General features: G+C 36.9%; 1 protein-coding gene across 1 annotated transcript in view; it reads right to left on the reverse strand.

Annotated features, from left to right (window-relative positions):
* Positions 1-18,749, reverse strand: part of fuss (SKI family transcriptional corepressor fussel) — a 224,193-nt gene that overhangs the window by 9,788 nt on the left and 195,656 nt on the right. Inside the window, exon 8 of the mRNA XM_090389915.1 lies at positions 1,595-1,660. Within this exon, the coding sequence (XP_090246041.1) occupies positions 1,595-1,660 (66 nt within the window). The remainder of the gene's footprint in view (positions 1-1,594; positions 1,661-18,749) is intronic.

Here is an 18,749-nt window from a genome sequence, read left to right on the forward strand (position 1 = left end):
TTGCACATATTTTTAGGCTGTGATGCATTGGAGAATCGCCCCTTCGGTTCTCCCCTGAGTCACAGCACTCCCACTACTTTGTGCACATTGCTTTGCTGCTCTCGTCTGGAGCATGATTTCTGTTTAAATATGATTTAATTAATTAATAATGAATATTAATAAGTTTAAATTCAATTGATTATCATTATTAATTTTATATGATTATTCATTATTAATTAATTAAATATGATTTAATTAATTAATAATGAATATTAATAAGTTTAAATTTAATTGATTAATTGACCATGCTATTCTATACTTGACTATACAATACTATACTAAGCTAATGCAGTGATATGCATTACGCTATCTAGTTTTACATTATACCTTACATTGTAGAATATTCTTATTTGTAGAACAGATGTGCAGAAATTTGCCTTTAGCTAGTGGGTGGTTGATTGCTAGAACAAACTTCCATCTGTCATTGTGAAAGTTGACAGCTTAAATAAATTCATGGCTGAACTAGACAATGTTTTGGAGTGGATGGATGGGTGAAATGGGAAGGTTTTTTTTTTTTTTTTTTTTTTGGCTGTGCTATATAAGCTGCCTTTCTTGCTTCATATGCCTCTACTAATACTAACTAAGATATATATTAGATTCGATTATTATTATAGCTATATGGTGCAAAGAAGCCTGAGGCTTATGCTGCACCAGCCAAAAAAAAATTCCCGAGTTACCCTGAGAGAGAGAGTCAAAAGAGAATCACCAAGAAAGAGAAGAATGATGATATCCAGCTCAGGACCCTGGGTGTTCCAAGCTCATACTCACCAGATGTGAGCCCATATGATTTGTCATATCTACTTATGTTATATGGTAAATACATATTTGTATATTATAGCTAAAATGCTAATTCATGTTTATATATTGTGTGTGTGTGGGTGTGGATTTGAAAATGACAAAATGGTGAGAGGTGCATAACTCTAATGCTGAAATGCTTGTTTCCTGGTTTGTTTAGGCAAGCTCGTGTAAGCACAGAAGTTATTTAGAACCTTAAAAATGCAGTGTCATTCACAATTATCTATGCATAAATCTAGATGTGGGTGCGTAACATTTAAATTCAATCTCTAGGGATTTTGAGTATCTTTACCATTGTTTTTATGTAAGGGGTATTTTTGCATTTTTCACATAAAAATCAGAAGCTGGTGTGATGGATAATGAAATTTAAGGTTGGCCTCAGATGCAAAAAAGCATTGCTTTCATATACCTTGCTCCCTTGACTGCAAGAGCTAAATATTTAAATGTAAATGCCCACAATTGAAAACAACTCAAAATTTCTTCTATTAAAAGATATTCTTTATCTTTTCTTTCTTCATTCTAAGTAAATTTCATCTAGTATACAAATCGAAATGCCTTCCAGTTGTATCAACAATTTTTGTCAAATAATGCGTAAGTGAATATAATACCCACACACATGATGCTCTTTCTCTTGGCTTTTTAATGTGTGCAACTGCATGCACAGTGTCTGTTTGTGTGTGTGTCAGATAATAAATTCTATTATACCTTAACATTTACTAGTGTGGTTTCTTCTAAAGAGACATGCGGAAGCAGATCTCACCTTTAAGCTTCTCCTGCACAGCCAGCCGCGCTTTTCTTTCTTGGTCCAGCTCCTGACAGAGAGCATCTGGAAAATACCAAGATGCCACTTTATCATTGAACTTCGACCATATAAACAGCACGCATTCATTCAGAAAGTAAAATTCTTCAAGCATTTTTGACTTTGAACACTGTACGACAATCATGGCAGCACAATAATCAGTCATCTTAGCAATGTAGTCATTTATAGGATTAAATAATTTTATCACAATTGCCATTTAAAAATTATATGCAATTAAGTTTCTATTCAAATTTCTATGTTATGTTATATGACAATAAAATACAAGGACTACCTACAACTCTTTTTTTAATTTTACTAGCATATGTGCAAAATGACTAGGGTTATACAGAATCCTACACACCATTTTTAGCTTAGGCAATATAAAGCTTTATTGCAGTGAACCCTATATGGGATCCTCTGTGAGAGTATAGTGATTTTGCCAGTTGCCACTTGTTTGGAAAGGTTTGAGTTAGAATTCCGTTGGACACTTAAGGGCTTCTTAAGGGTCTCTTCAGTTCGGGCTATATTTGACTGACCTTAGGAAACAGATACCCCACTCCCCTCCTTGAATTCAGGTTTTTCAGCTGGAATAACATGTAGATCTGCCCATTTACAGATCTAATATACAATATAGGCAACATGAACTGGTTCACTATGGCCAAAGTAGCCCAGATTTTTTCAAACAACAAGATAACACTCAAATTTGCACAAGCCACTATATCTTTTCCACATTTTGTTCACGCTTGTTCCATAAAGGTTTGAAAAATGGACTGTTATTAGACAATATTTATTGAACAGTAATGAGGACATAATCAATACTGCAATAATTAAAGACAAACACCAGCCAAGGAATTAAAAATTTTTACTATCAAAATAAAATATAATGAAATACTGTGATACACTATCGGAAGACCAAAATATTACAATAAATTACGATAAAATAAACTACGATAAAAACATTAAAAATATAGTTAAAAATACTGAAGCAATAAAATTATCTAAAATAAACTGGATTAAAAGCAATAAAACCTGAAGCTTTCGGAGACTGCTGTCTCCTTCTTCAACAGTATACTATTACTGCAATGACACATCCTGGTAATGACACATTACAGTGATGACACATGACACATTGCAGTAATGACACATTACTGCAATGACACAGGATGTGTCATTGCAGTAATAGTATACTTTTGAAGAAGGAGACAGCAGTCTCCGAAAGCTTCAGGTTTTATCGCTTTTAATCCAGTTTATTTTAGATAATTTTATTGATTCGGTATTTTTAACTATATTTTTAACGTTTTTATCTTAGTTTATTTTATCGTAATTTATTGTAATATTTTAGTCTTCCGATAGTGTATCACAGTATTTCATTATATTTTATTTCTGTATATTTTATTTTTATAGTAAAAATTTTTAATTCCTTGGCTGGTGTTTGTCTTTAATTATTGCAGTATGGAATTTCCCAGCCCCATAGGCCTGTTTGAAGACATAATCAATGACTCCATTAACTGAATGCACTTGGATATTTCAGCACAATGCTATTTTGTTTTCATTGGTTCTGATTGGTGGGTTCTAAAGTGATAAACAGCAGCCACTTTGTAAGTGTCTGTAGATTACTGAAACACTTGATGTGTGATTTTGTAGTACTAACTGTTGCCTTTTGCATTCACAAATCTTATGTTAAGACTTCAAAAAAAAAAAAAAAAAATCTGGATACTGATTTATTTCTTGAACCAGTGTCAGGAATTTCTCATTGATCACAAATACAAATTATGTTGTGTGTTTTTTTTTTTTTTTTTTTTGTCTTCCAGAAGGAAAATACTCAAAGGTACACTAGGTGATTGGTTCTGAATTAAAACATGAAGCTGAAACCACATACAAAAATTAATCAGGACAATCAAGAAAAATAAATCATCATAGCCACTAACAATGATAAGTACAATTAATACAATGTTAGTTATAATAAATATAGTGTATCTATTGGCTTATAATCATTTCTTAAATCAGTACTAAAGTACTGATTTAAGAAATGTAATTAGAACTAAAGTGAAGTTATTATTATTTTGATTAAAATTATTTATTTATTATTTTTTTTTTTACTAGAAAACGCTTAATCTTTATTACCAGTGTCAACAATTTCTCATTGATCACAAATACAAGTTATGTTGTGCTATTTTTTTTTTTTTTTTTTGTCAAGGATATACAAGAATTTTGCTAGTAGGGAAAAGGAGGTGATTATCCCTTTGTATAAGGCAATGGTCAGGCCACGCCTTGAGTACTGCATACAGGTTTGGAGGCCTCATTTTAGGAAGGATGTTGAATTGCTTGAGTGTGTACAGAGAAGGGCAACAAGATTGGTGAGGGGAATGAAGGGGTCTCCTCTTACCAAGAAAGGCTTAAGTACTGCAAATTGCAACGGCTGGAGACCAGGCACCTGCAAGGTGATCTGATTGAGGTGTATAAGGCCTTGAATGGGTTGAGCATGCTGAATTCTGATGAGATTCTTCCATTTGCTCAGATTACGAACCTGAGGGGGTATAAATTCAAATTGAGGAAAGACAGTTGTAGAATAGCTGTGCGGAAATTTGCCTTTAGCTAGCGGGTAGTTGATTGCTGGAACAAATTTCTGTCTGTTGTTGTGGAAGTTGATACCTTAAATAAATTTTTAGAGGGAATGAATGTGTGAAATTGTGTTTTTTTTTTTGGCTGATGCTACATAAGCTCATATGCCTCCATTACTACTACTATTACTACAACTTCTAATAAGATATGATTATATTTTCGGTATGCATAAAGAATGTTATTTACACATTTTCAAAAATATCCATATACAAGGCAGTATTTTAAATTTTACCCAACATTTCTCCAGGTTAGGTTAACCTGTTTCATTCTAAACTTCAGAGAAAGTGCTGTTTGTTAAATATTTGCTAAATAATTATATTAGTAATGAAATCTGTATGACTTTATATTCTGTATAAAGTCATATATATATTTTTTAAATAAATTATTCCTGTTTTAAAACTGACCCCATTCCAACCCTCCTCCCTACCCTAATATCAATCCTACATATCACAAAATTCCCTTTGTGATATGTACAATCTCATACTTCCTCCACCCTCCACTAACTTCCCCTGCCTTCCCTACCCACAAAATCCCCCAAAAATCTGTAAATAATAGGCAATACAAAGCCAACAATGAAGTTAGCATTATCAGAATCAGCAATCAGCCCAGTAATCTGAAAATCTGCCAAAACAGTGCAGCAAAGGAATAAAACAGGTGGCAACTTTATAAGTTACTTTGACCCAGAAACTACTGACAGTGAAATTGAACAACTACTAACAAAGTGAAATATATCAGAAAAATCATTAAAATTAAAACCAAGCACCCAACATATTCCTCATTCCAGAATGCAGTTTCCACCAGAGAGAGCCAACAATACCTCAACCCTGAGCTCTGGCTGGCGGGGATACTTGTCATGCTATACTATGGCTCCAAGACACCCAGAATAACAGTTACTTTTTCAGGAATTCTAGCTGTCCCTTTAGATGCATAGCTACAAACTCACCACCCAATATCTGAACACATCTGCTCTAATGTGCACCAAACATCAAACCTAAAATGTCTATCTCTGCACCAATTTCAACACTCAACCTGTATGTACAGAATGTACAATTTAACAATAAGTTCCCTAGCCTACTGGCAATGCTGTTTGATGCAGCCAATCATATCATTTGTCTTGTTGAAACTTGGACAAGTTATGAGCAGGAGGACACCCTGCTTCTTCTCCATTCCTAACATCACATAAATCTCGCAAAGGAGGAGGATCTGCAATCTTCATTAGAGACAATCTCACCATCAAGCAATCAGAATATCACTGTTATTATGCATGTCAGTAACTCTGCTATTCAATATCAAATGCCCACCCAGTACAAATGTACACACCAACAATGAAATCTTAAATTGTATCACTTCTATACATAAAGGAGGAAACACTCTAATGATTGCTGCTGATTTAAACCTACCCCTCCTCAAATTCAAAACACACTTACTTCTCTTGTAAAATTAGCATTAGCATTAGTAAAAGCACATGATGCAAGAAAGCAAGCTTATATAGCATCAGCCAAACAAAAAAAAAAAAAACCTAATTTCACCCATCCACTCGCTCCAAATGTTTATCTAGTTCTGCCTTGAATCCATTTAAACTATCAACTTCTACAATGACAGATGGAAGTTTGTTCAAGCAATCAACCACACACTTGATTGCTAAAAGCAAACTTCCACACATCTATTCTACAACTGTCTTTCCTCAATTTGAATTTATGCCCTCTCAGGCAATTATTCTGAGCAAGAGGAAGAATTCCATCAGCATTGAGAATGCTCAAACCATTCAAGGCTTTATACACCTCAATCAGTTCACCTCGCAGGTGCCTAGTCTCCAGACATTGTAATTTGGAAAATTTAAGCCTTTATTCATAAGAGCAACCCTTTGTTCCATTCACTAATCTTGTTGCCCTTCTATGCACTTGTTCCAGCAGCTCTACATCCTTCGTAAAATGAGGCCTCTAGACCTGTATACAGTACTCAAGGTGTGGCCTGACCATTGCTAATACAAGTAGATAATCACCTCCTATCTCTGCTAAAAAAATTCCTGTATATCATTGACAAGACACCATGACCTACTCTTGCAGACCATCTGCACTGCTCAGAAAACTTCATATCTGATTGCACAAATACCCTCAGATCCTTTTCATTCTCTACCACTGTCAGTGTAGTAAAACACAGTTGATACATTACTTTGGGATTACTACTTACCATATGCAGTACTTTACATTTCTCAATATTAAACTTCAGTTACCACCTCTCAGCCTATCTGCTCAACTTTTCTAGATCCTGTTGCAGCAGTATACTGTCATTAACAACCCTACTAACCTTTATATTGTCTGCAAACTTGGGCAAGAAGCCTGATATACCATCATAAATATCATTAATAAATACAGAAAACAACAATGAACCCAACACTGAACCCCAGTGTTGATTACCACTCTGTCTTCTCCCATTCAACTATCCCTTTATCCATAGCAGCAATTTGCCTCCATTGCCACATTGCTCCAATTGGTGCAGCAATCTTCCATGTGTAACGGTATCAAAAGCTTTTCTAAGATCCAAATATATGATATCAAAGTTATTCCCTGCATCCAGTTCCTTTGTGACCACATCATAGTATCCAATCAAATTGTTCAGACAAGACTTCCCCTTAACAAAACCGTGCTGTGTCCGAGCTATAACCGAAACCTTGTCTAGATGATCCTGCAGTGCTTCTTTAACCAATGCCTCCATTAATTTCCCTGGAACAGAAGTTAAACTAACAGATCTGTAATTACTCGTATCGCCCTTTGATTCTCCTTTGTGAATCGGGATCACATTTGAACATCTCAAGTCATTGGGTATCTCCCCTGAGTCCAAGGAAGCTCTCATAATTATGGCTAAAGGTTTGCTTACTTTCTTTGCTGCCTCCTTTAATATAACTGGATAAATCCCATCCACCCCAGGTGCCTTTCTTATGTTTATCTTCAACAATTTCTCCTCCACGTTGCTCTCAGTTATTATAAAATCATCTAGCTTACTGCCAGAGTTTAATTCACCTCTGGCATTCCCCTCCCTTTCTCATGTGCAAATGTAGATGCAAAATACTCATTTAGTTTGTTAGCTACCTGAGCAGGATCATCAACAGTTGAACCATCAATATCCAGTGGACCAATCTGATTCATCCCCTTCCTTCTAGAGTTTACATAAATAAAGAACACTTTGCTGTTTTTCTTTACATCCTTTGCCAAAGATTTCTTGTAATCTGCCTTTGCCTGCTTAACCTCCTTTGTGACTTGGTTACAGACTAGCTTATATCTGTCATAGGCTTCTGTGTCACCCATTAATTTATATGTATCCCATGCATTTTCTTCTCTGCCACATGTTTCATTAGTTCATCTAACATCCATTTAGGCCTAAACCTTGAACAATATTTCTTAGTTGGTATGAAAAGCCTTGTAGCTTCCAAGATTAATTCTTTGAATGTTTCTCATTTTGAATTTGCTGGTTGTAACATCATCAGTTGGTCCCACCGTATAGAATTTAAATACTGTCTCAGACCTCCGTAGTCGCCTTTAAGAAAGAAAAAACCCTTCCCTTTACACCTGATGGTAGTTACCTCTTTGAGTAAATCCCACTTGAGCACATTGTGATCACAGCCACATAGTGGTTCCTTTATCTGCAGACTCTTAATGCATGAAGAATCACTACTGATAATCAGATCAAGGGTTTTACTCCCTCTAGTTGCCTCCCAAACGTGCTGCTGTAGAAAACAATCATCCAATAAATAAACAAAAGCCTTGCTAGTGTGTGAATGCCCAACCTACAAATTCCAGTCAATATCTGGGAAATTAAAATCCCCCATTTATAAGACTCTCTGATTTACTGGCCCACTCTATTTCCCTGTACAGTTGTTTATTATACTCATCAGAGTCATTAGGACTATAACACTCGTACTCTCAATTTTGATTTCCCAGTGCTTATGTCACACCAAACTGACTCGAGACTGCACTGTCTGCCCATGTCAACTGGATACACTTCCTTGGATTTTATGTGTTTCTTAACTAATAGCATAACCCCTCCTCCCTTTCTATCCTGTCTATCCTTTCTGTACACATTGTACTCCCCAAATTTCATTTCTGCATTCCTTATATCTCTGTGACACCACATCTCTGATATCCTGACAATATCTGCCTTTGATATTTTGACCAACACCTCAAATTCATCAAATTTATTTACCTAATTCCTAGAATTAGTATACACACAAGTATACATGCACCAGTTCCCATTTTTAGCTACCCTAACACAGCCCCTGTGTTTATTTGTACCGCAATGACTCCTAGCAGTCTCCGAAATTCCCTGCATCTTGTTTTCTAGGCTGCTGCTCATTCCAATAGAAGCAGTGCAAGAATCACTTTCACCTCTGCCAGTGGCTTCTGTTAATCTATTATTCCATGTATCCCCCAAAGCTAGCAGTTTTCTGACCCACCTAACACTGCCTCGATAACATCAGCAAATATTCTTGCACCCTTTCTATTTCAATGTATCCCATCCCTGTAAAAGTAGTCTCTCCTGTTAACAAGCACAGACCAGGCTGAGAAAAATTCTACCCCTATAATGGTCTCTCTGGCCTTAGAATTTATAGAGCTAACACTCCAAGTACCTGAGACAACCAAATTCTTGAGCTTATCTTTGCAAATATCATAGTATACTGAAAGCAGATCTCTTTATTATCAGGTTCAAGTTACGTCACAACCAATTGGAACTTCACGCCATCTTATTATCTGCAAATGAAGCCCTTCGATCTCTGTTTAACAGAAGTTAGTAGCATCACTAAATAAAATACTTAATAAAAACAAAATAGTGTTGTAGAAGGTAAGAAACTTAGGGGTCAGGGGCAGGCCATCCCGAGGGTGCAAGGGGTGCATTGCACCCAGGTGCCAATGTTCAAAGGGAACCTGTAAACCTGAAACTTACATACATATGAAGAAAATTTTAAAGAGGGGTTCCATATTGTGATTGGCACCTGGGCACCAAGTACAATAGGAACGCCCCTGTTAGGGGTAATTGTACAGTCTGATATGGAGTTTTCTGAGTAGTGCAGACAGGCTGCAAGGACAGTTCACTGAGTTTTGTTAACGAGATATAGGAAGTTTGTCAACAGCGACAAGAAAGCAGTAATCCCATTGTACATGGCAATGGTTAGGCTACATCTTTGAGTACTACATACAGTTCTGGAAACCTCACTTTAAGAAAAATGTGGATATGTTTGAATAAGTGAAAGAAGAACAGCCAGTTTAGTCACTGACAAAAAACGGTATTCTTACTATGAGAAACTGCAGTTCTGCAAATTACAATGCTTGGAAACTGGTAACCTGTGAGGAGATCTGATTAAGATGTTCAAGGCTACTAAACAGATTAATCTAAATGCTGATGGTATCCTTACTCTTTCTTGGACAGCACACAAACAGAGACAAACTTAAATTGAAAATGGATGGTTGCAGGATAGATGTATGAAATTTGCTCATGTTGGAACAAATCACCATCTGGTATTGTGGAAGTGGGTAGCTTGAATAAATTTAAGGGAGGATTGAATAAATTGTTAGAGGCAATGGGCAGGTGATTAAGATAAGGTTTATTTAGGTGATGTTGTATAAGCTTGCTTCCTTACATCATTTACCATTACTACTACTACTAATAATAATAATAATATTGTCAGTTTAGTGGTTATCAGAAAGATATTCTTCTTCTTCTTCTTCTTTTTATTATTATTATGTGATTGAAATTCCAGCTTAATTATAAGGGATTTTATCTAACATGAGGAATATGCTTAAAAAATTGTTGCAAAAAAGTATATTTATTTGAATTACTTAATGATATTCTAGATATGAAATGAAGTATCTATCAGTTATATTCTTTGAAACCTTGTGTGGATGAAATAAGCAAGGCCATTTCTTTCATCTTCTTTTGATTCAATACAGCAGAACATAATAGATGACTTTCATCAACCGGTGAAATACCACCACTTTGCTTATTGGAGGCTTGAAGCGGTGAAACCCATGTTTAGTCTCTAGAGCAAAGTTTCCGGCATCACCCTCCCCCCATACTTCTCCTTCAACCCATGCATGGTACTAAGTACTATAGGTTTTGATACCTTTCGTGTTTGGGGTTTTCATAAAAAAAAAAAAACTGTGAGAAATGGTTACATCTCTGATTAAACAATAAAATATGCATGATGATCTTGCATTCAAAGATCATAATAAAAGGATTATGACCAATACTCAAAAAATAAAGATACTAGAGCAGAACCAATTGCTTAATAATAATGAGATTTTAGGTGTGCAGTCTGGTAATTTGTAGGATTTTGAAGGCTTTACTCCTTAGTTAACAGCCTTGCTCAATGTACCTTATCAGCTTCCTTATATTATGCAAAGATATTTTCAAAAGAATAACAGGAATACAAATAAATGATGTGTGATTTTTCAGCTCAGAGGCTATTCTTCAAAGAAACAATGGCTCATTAAAGCAAAGAATCAATGATCACTAATAATGATACTCTATACAAAACTGGCCCCATTTATATTAATAAACATCTCTCCTTAGCTAATAAGAAATTATTATGGAATACAAGACATAAAAAACAGGCCAACAGATATAAGTTTAAATTTATATGAGTAAGAGCAGGCAGAATTTGTATTAGAAAGAATGAACAATCTAATACAAATATTGTCTAAAATCAAACAGATTTGGGCAAAATTAAATGGGAGTGAAGTGATTCTGTTGGAGGAACTGTGATTACTGAATGTATTATTTTATGTTATATTGTGGATTTAAAGGAGTCTCTATGTTTTCAAAATTTTTTACATCTTATTAATAATGATGTATTTAAACAAAAGATTTTTTTACAGGCTTTAAAATTATTGCTAGTAATACAAGATCTGGAAGAAATAACTGGTATTATATCTTGGATTACATTTCTTTTGTGAGAGATAAGATTGTGTTGTTAATGTACATGAATCTGAAATTTGCAATTACAGAATTGATGGGCTTGTAGTTGAATTTAATCTCAGAGACAGAAGAGGTGGTGGAGTTATATTTTATTTTATATTTTATGGATTATATTATGCGTAAGCTGGTAGGTCATAATGGTAATATGCAAGTAATAGTGCATGCTGTTTATAGATATTCCTCTTTATTATTAGGAGGTTTTATTCATGGATTAGAAAACAGAATCATGGTGAATGAAGATTTACTTTCTTCTAAAGGTATTTTGATTGGAGATTTTAATATTAATTTATTTGAATATTTATATGACAGAATGTACAGAATTATTGTATTTTATTAAATGCTACTGAATCTGAACGCTCGTAATCATTTTTATTATTATTATTATTATTGCTCTTATATTATTTCTCCCTGATTAGGGGATCCACCTCGTGACGGGTATTGCTACCAAGTACACAGGGTGGTTGTTGTTATGTCTGGTGTTACTGTTTGTCGAGGAACTCTGTGATTATCCTACAGGTGTTTAGGATTGCAACTTTCTGGAGTTCCTTGTAGGTGTTTGCTGTGAGACCTATTGCAACTAGGCTGTTATGTAGGGTCTTTGGCACCATACCTGTGTTTAACACAATGATCGGGATGGTTATTACTTGTTGCATATGTCACATCTCTTTGATCTCCTGTTTTAGGTTCATGTATTTCCTGATTTTTTTCCCCATGGTTTTTCTGCAGGTTGCCAGTGTTGGGTACTGCTATGTCAATCGGATAGGTAGACTTTTCCTTCTTGTCTACAAGGGTTATGTCCAGTCTGTTGTGCAGGATTGTCCTATCCATTATTATGGCACAGTCCCAGTACAGCTTGTGGGTTGGGGTCTCTAGTACTGCCTGGGGTTCATAATTGTAGTACGGTACACTTTCTTCGATCAACTGGTATTTCTTTGCTAGCTTCTGATGTATTATCCTGGTTACCTGGTCATGTCTACGAGTATACTCAGTCTGGGTGATCACCTTGCATCCCACAGTGATGTGTTGGATCATTTCTGAGGTCAGGTGGCATCGTCAACATGTGTCATCGAACACTCCAAGCTCCTTGGAGATGTATTTTCTATAGTTCCTGGTGTTGATTACCTGTCTTGGATGGCAAGCATGAATCCTTCATTCTCGGGATAGAGTGCATTGGAAGCAATTTTATCTATGCGATCTTGATGGAGATGATTGTAGTGTCTGCCATGGAGTGTCTTTTCTGCACATCTTTCTAGCTTCATTTGTACCTCATAGTTGGAGGGTGGGACTCCTCGCTTAGGTTGAGTGGAGCTTGTCTATCTTCCTTATGGCCTGGTGGAGTGCTGCTGTGTGTTTCTGGAAGTAATCCTTCAGGTTAATTATTGCTGTCTTCTGTTGCTCAATGAGTTCTATCAGGCCCCTTCTTTCCTCTTCCCAGGCAATTGTCAGTCTGTCCATGGCAGATTTCGGATGGTGTTGGTGGCTCTTGGTATCACTGTCCTTGTCTTTCTCCTGATATCCTCTAGCTCGGTGTTAGTTCAATCTATGATCGCGAAGGAGTATGTTAGCACTGGGACTGCATAGGTGTGTATGTTAACTGTGTTCCCTCCATTCAGTTTTGCTTTCAGATGGCTTCTGAGTCTCTGATGGTACTTTTCGGTCAGGCAGGCCTTAATTTCCTTATGCTGCAACTACTGAGCCTGCATTATCCCCAAGTATTTGTAGGCCTCTCCTTCTGCCATGGCTTCAATCTCTTTACCAGTCTGCAGCTGGTAGTTTCGGTTGACTAATTTTCCCTGGTGCAATCCATGGGTCTTGCATTTGTCTAGATCAAATTCCATCCTATTATTATTGCTGAATTCTTCGGTGATCTGCAGTAGTTGCTGGATGTACTTCTCAGTTCCCACTTAGAGCTTGCTGTCATCCATGTACATCAGGTCGGTGAGGGTGTACAGGTTCTTCCTTCCTTCTTTGATGTTTATCCGTACTTGCTACTGTTGAGAATGGTGGATAGCGGGTTAAGTGCTAGACAGAACCATGGGCTCAGGGCATCTCCCTGAAAGATTCCTCTCCTGATGGGGATTGGCCTGATTGTTATGTTTTTTTTGACCTTAATGATTGTACTCTATTTCACCATTGTTTCTCCTAGGAAGTTTGTCACTATCGGTTTGACTTTGTAGATGTTCAGCTCCTCTATTAGCCAGCTATGAGGCACAAAGTCGAAGGCCTTGCGGTAATTTATGTAGGCTGTGTACATGTTTCAGCACTTCTTGTAGGCTTGCTCCATAACCATGGCATCTATGATTAATTGCTCTTTGCATTCTTTGCTCCGCTGCTTGCATCCTTTCTGCTGTTCGGCCCTTATGTCCTGGCTCTTCAAGTGGTCTGATATCTTCCCGGTTATGCAGCTAGTCAGGATCTTGTATATTGTTGGGAGGCAGGTGATTCGCCTATATTTCGCTGGGTTTCTTGTATCTTCATCTCTAGGCTTCAGATATGTGATTCCTTGAGTGAGAAACTTCGAGATTGTCTCTGGGTGCCTTATCATTCGGGTGAACTGCTCTGCAACTTGCTTGTGTGTGCAACTGAGCTTCTTGTACCAGTAGTGGTACGTTGTCTATTCCTGGAGTTCGCCAGTTGTGAGAGTTCTTGATCATCTGTTTTACTTCTTCTTCCTGAATCTCCCACCCTCTCATTTCTTGGTTTTCTTGCTTTCTAGTTCTATCCAGGTGGCTTGGCTGTTAGGTCGTACTTCCCTGCTCCATATGTTTCCCCAGAACTCGTCAATTGTCTTCTTCTGTGGTGGTCTGTTCCCTTCTTTCCTGTCTTCTCCGAGATTCTTGTAGAAGCCTCTTTGGTCCTCATCGACCTTTTTTTTTGGCGTAGTCTCTTGCTGAGTGCAAGGAGGTTCTGCTTCAATGTGTCCAAGTACTCTCCTGTTCTCTGATTTTTTGTCTCATGTTTGCTGGGGACACTGTCTCTCTTGAGGATGCTCTTTACTTTTCCAATTAATTTCTTACCCCTATTGTCCCGTTGGTACTGGGTCAATTGGCCTATCTTCACTCTTAATTCTTCTATATTCTGCTGAAGTCTTCTTTCCCAAGCTGCTGGTTCCTTATGTTTTCGGTTCTTCTGCTGCTGGTCTCTTGCTTCTCTTCCATTAATCCTCGTGGCTGCTACCGCAGAACAACATACGGCTGTGTGGATGGCCTACAGTGTTGCACCACTGCTGTCGAGATAATGGGGTATTATGTGCCGATTCAGGTGGTCTGTGACGCTACAAGGTTCTATTCAACCTCTGCTTCTGTATCACGTGAGTCTTTGTGGGGTCCATTCCTTCGAATTCTGTTAGGGCCTTATTCCATTCGTCTTCTATTCTGGATATCAAGAATAGAGGACTCCTTGAGAAATTCCCTGTAATTTCTCTTTCCACTTCAGCTGCTGTGCATTGTATTTCTTCTTCCTCTTCCTCCTCTGGTTCGGTAGTGGTATGTTCTTCCTCCTCTGGTTCGGTGGTGGTATGTTCTTCTTCCTCTGGTTCGGTGGTGGTATGTTCTTCCTCCTCTGGTTCTGTATTCTTTATCCTTAGTAGCTGATTGCTCACGTCCTGCTTGATTTTTTCAAAATTGCAGGAGCTATCAGGTTCTTTATGACGATGGTCCTCTGGTTCGCTATTCTCTGTTCGGTGACCTGAATATTTGGGAATCGTTCCAGCCACTTGGTATGTAGTCTCGCTCTGTAAGTGTCATATCGGTCTACACCTTCGTTATTTCGTAGTATGCTTGGATGATGTACGTATTCATTTCGATGCTTCACTTCATGCATTGGCGTTTTCTCCCTTCCTAGGTGGTCACTAGGGCAGTTGCGCAGGATGCACTTCCAGGTGGTGGGAATGGATGACCTTGCCCTTCTCTTGTGGTAGAATACAGGGAACAGCGACACTCGTTCCACTGTCTTCTTTGGGAGACCATCTCTGATTTTTCGAACCGACCCCTCTGCCTAAGGCCTGATTGCGAGTGACTTTATCCTGTGCCACACTCGATGCAGTATGATTGACATTTCTCTGCGACATCATCCATCTATGGAGGTGGACCTGTTTAGCTTCGGCTTATGTCCAGTAGTAGTTCTCGGGAGTGGCACCAGATGGCGCCACAATCTGCCTTAGCCGCCACTCCGACCTTGGGGTCTCTTGGAGCAACTTTGACGATGCTTATTTATTTATTAATTTTATATACTATTAATTATTATTAATATTAACCACGGGCCCGGAGCGGTGTTAATTAATTAAGAAGTGTGATATTTTGTTTTATAAGTTTAGTTCAAAGAAGTATTTAATTAAAAGAAGTATATAAGCATACTTCTTTTAATTTATATTTTGTATGTGAATATTTTTTATAAATAAAAAAATAAATATATGTGTACAGTGGTTGTAAAATTCTCCCCTTCCCCAATGTCCTGCATTGGAATACTAAGGATCTTATGAATATTAGCGTGTCTCGATCACACAAGTTATCTGTCCAACACGAGGGTTACCTATACTGAATTTCAGCCTTTCTGTGAAAAAAAAAAATATATAAATAAATAATAAAAAATATTATTATTTTTTTACTCTCGGGAATTTTTTTTTTTTTTGGCTGGTGCAGCATAAGCCTCAGGCTTCCTTGCACCATATAGCTAATAATAATAATAATAATAATATATAAATATATATATAGGCTATATCGTTTTCAGTGTGTGAAAGTAAGTTTAGCCCTTTATTCCATTTAAGTCCAAAGTCAATGTGCAGTTAAACTTTCTGGACTTGGATGTCATTCACATTTATTGTCATATCATTTCGATTTCTTTTAGTAAAGAGTCTAAAGACAATTTGCATAGTCTTATTTTCATTTAGGTGTAGCCCAGTGTAATACGGGTATTTCTGAAGTTCTTTTATCATAGTGTTAGTCTGTTTATTACAGTAGTCATCTGATTTCTGATCTTCTGAAGAAATAAAAAATTTAATATCATCTGTATGAGTGAAGAATTGCTTACTGTTTTGTAGCCAAGTGCTACAGCAAACAGTGTGGAAGACAAGATGCCTCCTTGTGGCACTCCTTTAGAGAAGGATATGGAAAAAACGTTCAATGAGAAAATCTTATTGCAGAGCAACATAACGCTCTTTGTCATTCTCTGTACTTTGTGAACTCCTATGACCATGTTTAGTTGTCCTTAATAAAGTGCACTTTAAAAAAAATATATATATATATATTTTTTTTTATGAAATGCACTTAGGCATATTTTTTTGGGAGAATGTGAAAGTCAGTTTTATCCCAGAGAGAGAGAGAGAGAGAAAGCAACATTTTCGAAAACCGTGTTAGAGACTTATTTGTTATAAAGGTATTTTTCATGCTCTTTGAATATGTGAAATAATCAGTGGTGTTGCCAGGATTTTTTGTCAGCAGGTACATTCACAAACAAGGCGCCAATTGCCTAATGCTAAAAAGCGCCACAATACCAGATTTCGGCGTCAGAGGGTACAATATACTGTACCTGCTGATCCTACCGTGGCTACGCCACTGCAAATAATGTTTCTCATGATATTTAAATATGTCAAATAATGAATATTGGCATATTAACGAATATTTGTCATAAATAATAGTTTGACAGTAACATGCTATCCATATCACCCCAGGGGCTCACATCTGGTGAGTATGGGCTTGGCAAACCCTGAGCTGGATATCATCATTCTTCTTTCTTGGTGATCCCCTTCTACTTTTCTCTCTCTCTCTCTCTCTCTCTCTCAGGGTAACACAGGATTTTTTTTTTTTTTTTTTTTTTTGGCTGGTGCAGCATAAGCCTCAGGCTTCCTTGCACCTTATGGCTAATATTAATAATAATATTCGAGGCCTAATCGCTAAAAAATGCTTGTAACTGAAAAACTTATAATGAAATAGATACCGCTCTTGCCAATAGATGGCGCACATAGCTTGAGAAACAACTGATTTGGAGCCTGTCCGTGTAAATCTCAGGTTATGAGTCACAACTGAATACTGAATGCCATTCAAATCTGTTTATCTTTAAATGAATGACGCCTTATGTTTTCTGCATCAATTTTTGCTGCTAGAGGCTCCTAATTAATGGCTTTAGCTATTTCGCGTGTTATCGCCACGTTCCGGTGTTTACTTAGACATTGCGGTACCAGTAACGTAGTCTGTATTCTCTGGCAGCCTGTTTCGCCCACAATCTCAGTCAGACTACTGGCTCATTAGGTCCCAACTTTTAATGCTAACCTGTTTGCAAGTAATTGGCATGGTTCTATCTGAAATTTACGGAATGTCAAGGGGCGTGTTTACATAGTTCCGCGTGGCGACTGCTGGTCCGATAGTTGTCCTACGAAGCCGATATGGTAATAATGTTCGTACTGTTTGGAGACAGATCGCATGTAGATGAAATCGTGATGTATCTATGTGGACTCTAATTATCTGAAGTATTAGCTCATCGTTTTTAAAGCACTGCTGTACGTTTACTCATTTCTTTTTTTGTCCTACCATTGCCTCACACTTTTATCAGAACTTGATTAGAATGCTTAAATATACCAGAAATCAATCTTGTTACAGACATGCAGTGTTATATATATGTAAAAACCGAGAGCAGTGGTTAGGAGGCCGCATTGAAGCTTTGTTTTTAATAATTTATTCAATTTGAAGATTAAAACTTAACTTCAGTAGAGCCGCATGCACCATGAGGGTGGGTACAGAAAAAAAAATGACCTTGTAAAATTATTAAAAACAGTAATACAACTTCATTAAATTGTGTTACTGTTTAATGTTTAAATTTTTAATTAAAATTTTAAAATAACTATTTTTAATTTTAAAACTTCATTACATTTTAAACAATTACAGCGAGCAAAAAATATTTACAAAATGGGATATTCATAACAACAATCGTGTTATTCATAACAACAACATTCATAATCACACGAATAACAACCTTATTCAGACAATGGAATAAGAATTACAGCTTTTTTTATTATATTATTAAACAGTAGAATTTGGGGGTTAGGAAATTATTATTTTATCCTCCTTTTGCACAGGGTCGGATAAAGGATGAAACAGACCCTCTGCCATAATTAAATTTGAGGTCCCTTTATCCTACATCCATAACAACAATCGTGTCATTGCATTATTCAAACAGTGGAATAAGAACTACACCTTTTTTTTTTTTTTTTTATCATTAATGAGTAGAATTTGGGGGTTGCAAATTATTATTTTATCCTCCTTTTGCTGTGCATAAAAAGTAAGCAGCAGCCATTATCAATCCATTGCTAGATGGAAGCCTCCTCACCAATTGATATTGAGAGAAATGGACCATAATCTGTCACGCTGGGTCAGTGCGAGTTGACAGATCAGTATTCTGAGACTTGAACCCCCGTCTACTCAAAGAATGTGTGCTATTGCACTCCCGTTCCTGACCACTCGGCTAGGGAAGCTCTGCCAAAAGTTAAACTGTAGCCATTTTAAATCTACTGCAGGACGCAGGCCTCCTCAAT

Source organism: Mastigoproctus giganteus, chromosome 2, assembly GCF_048544385.1.
Source record: "Mastigoproctus giganteus isolate SK-2022 chromosome 2, ASM4854438v1, whole genome shotgun sequence".
In the NCBI taxonomy this organism is placed as follows: domain Eukaryota; kingdom Metazoa; phylum Arthropoda; class Arachnida; order Uropygi; family Thelyphonidae; genus Mastigoproctus; species Mastigoproctus giganteus.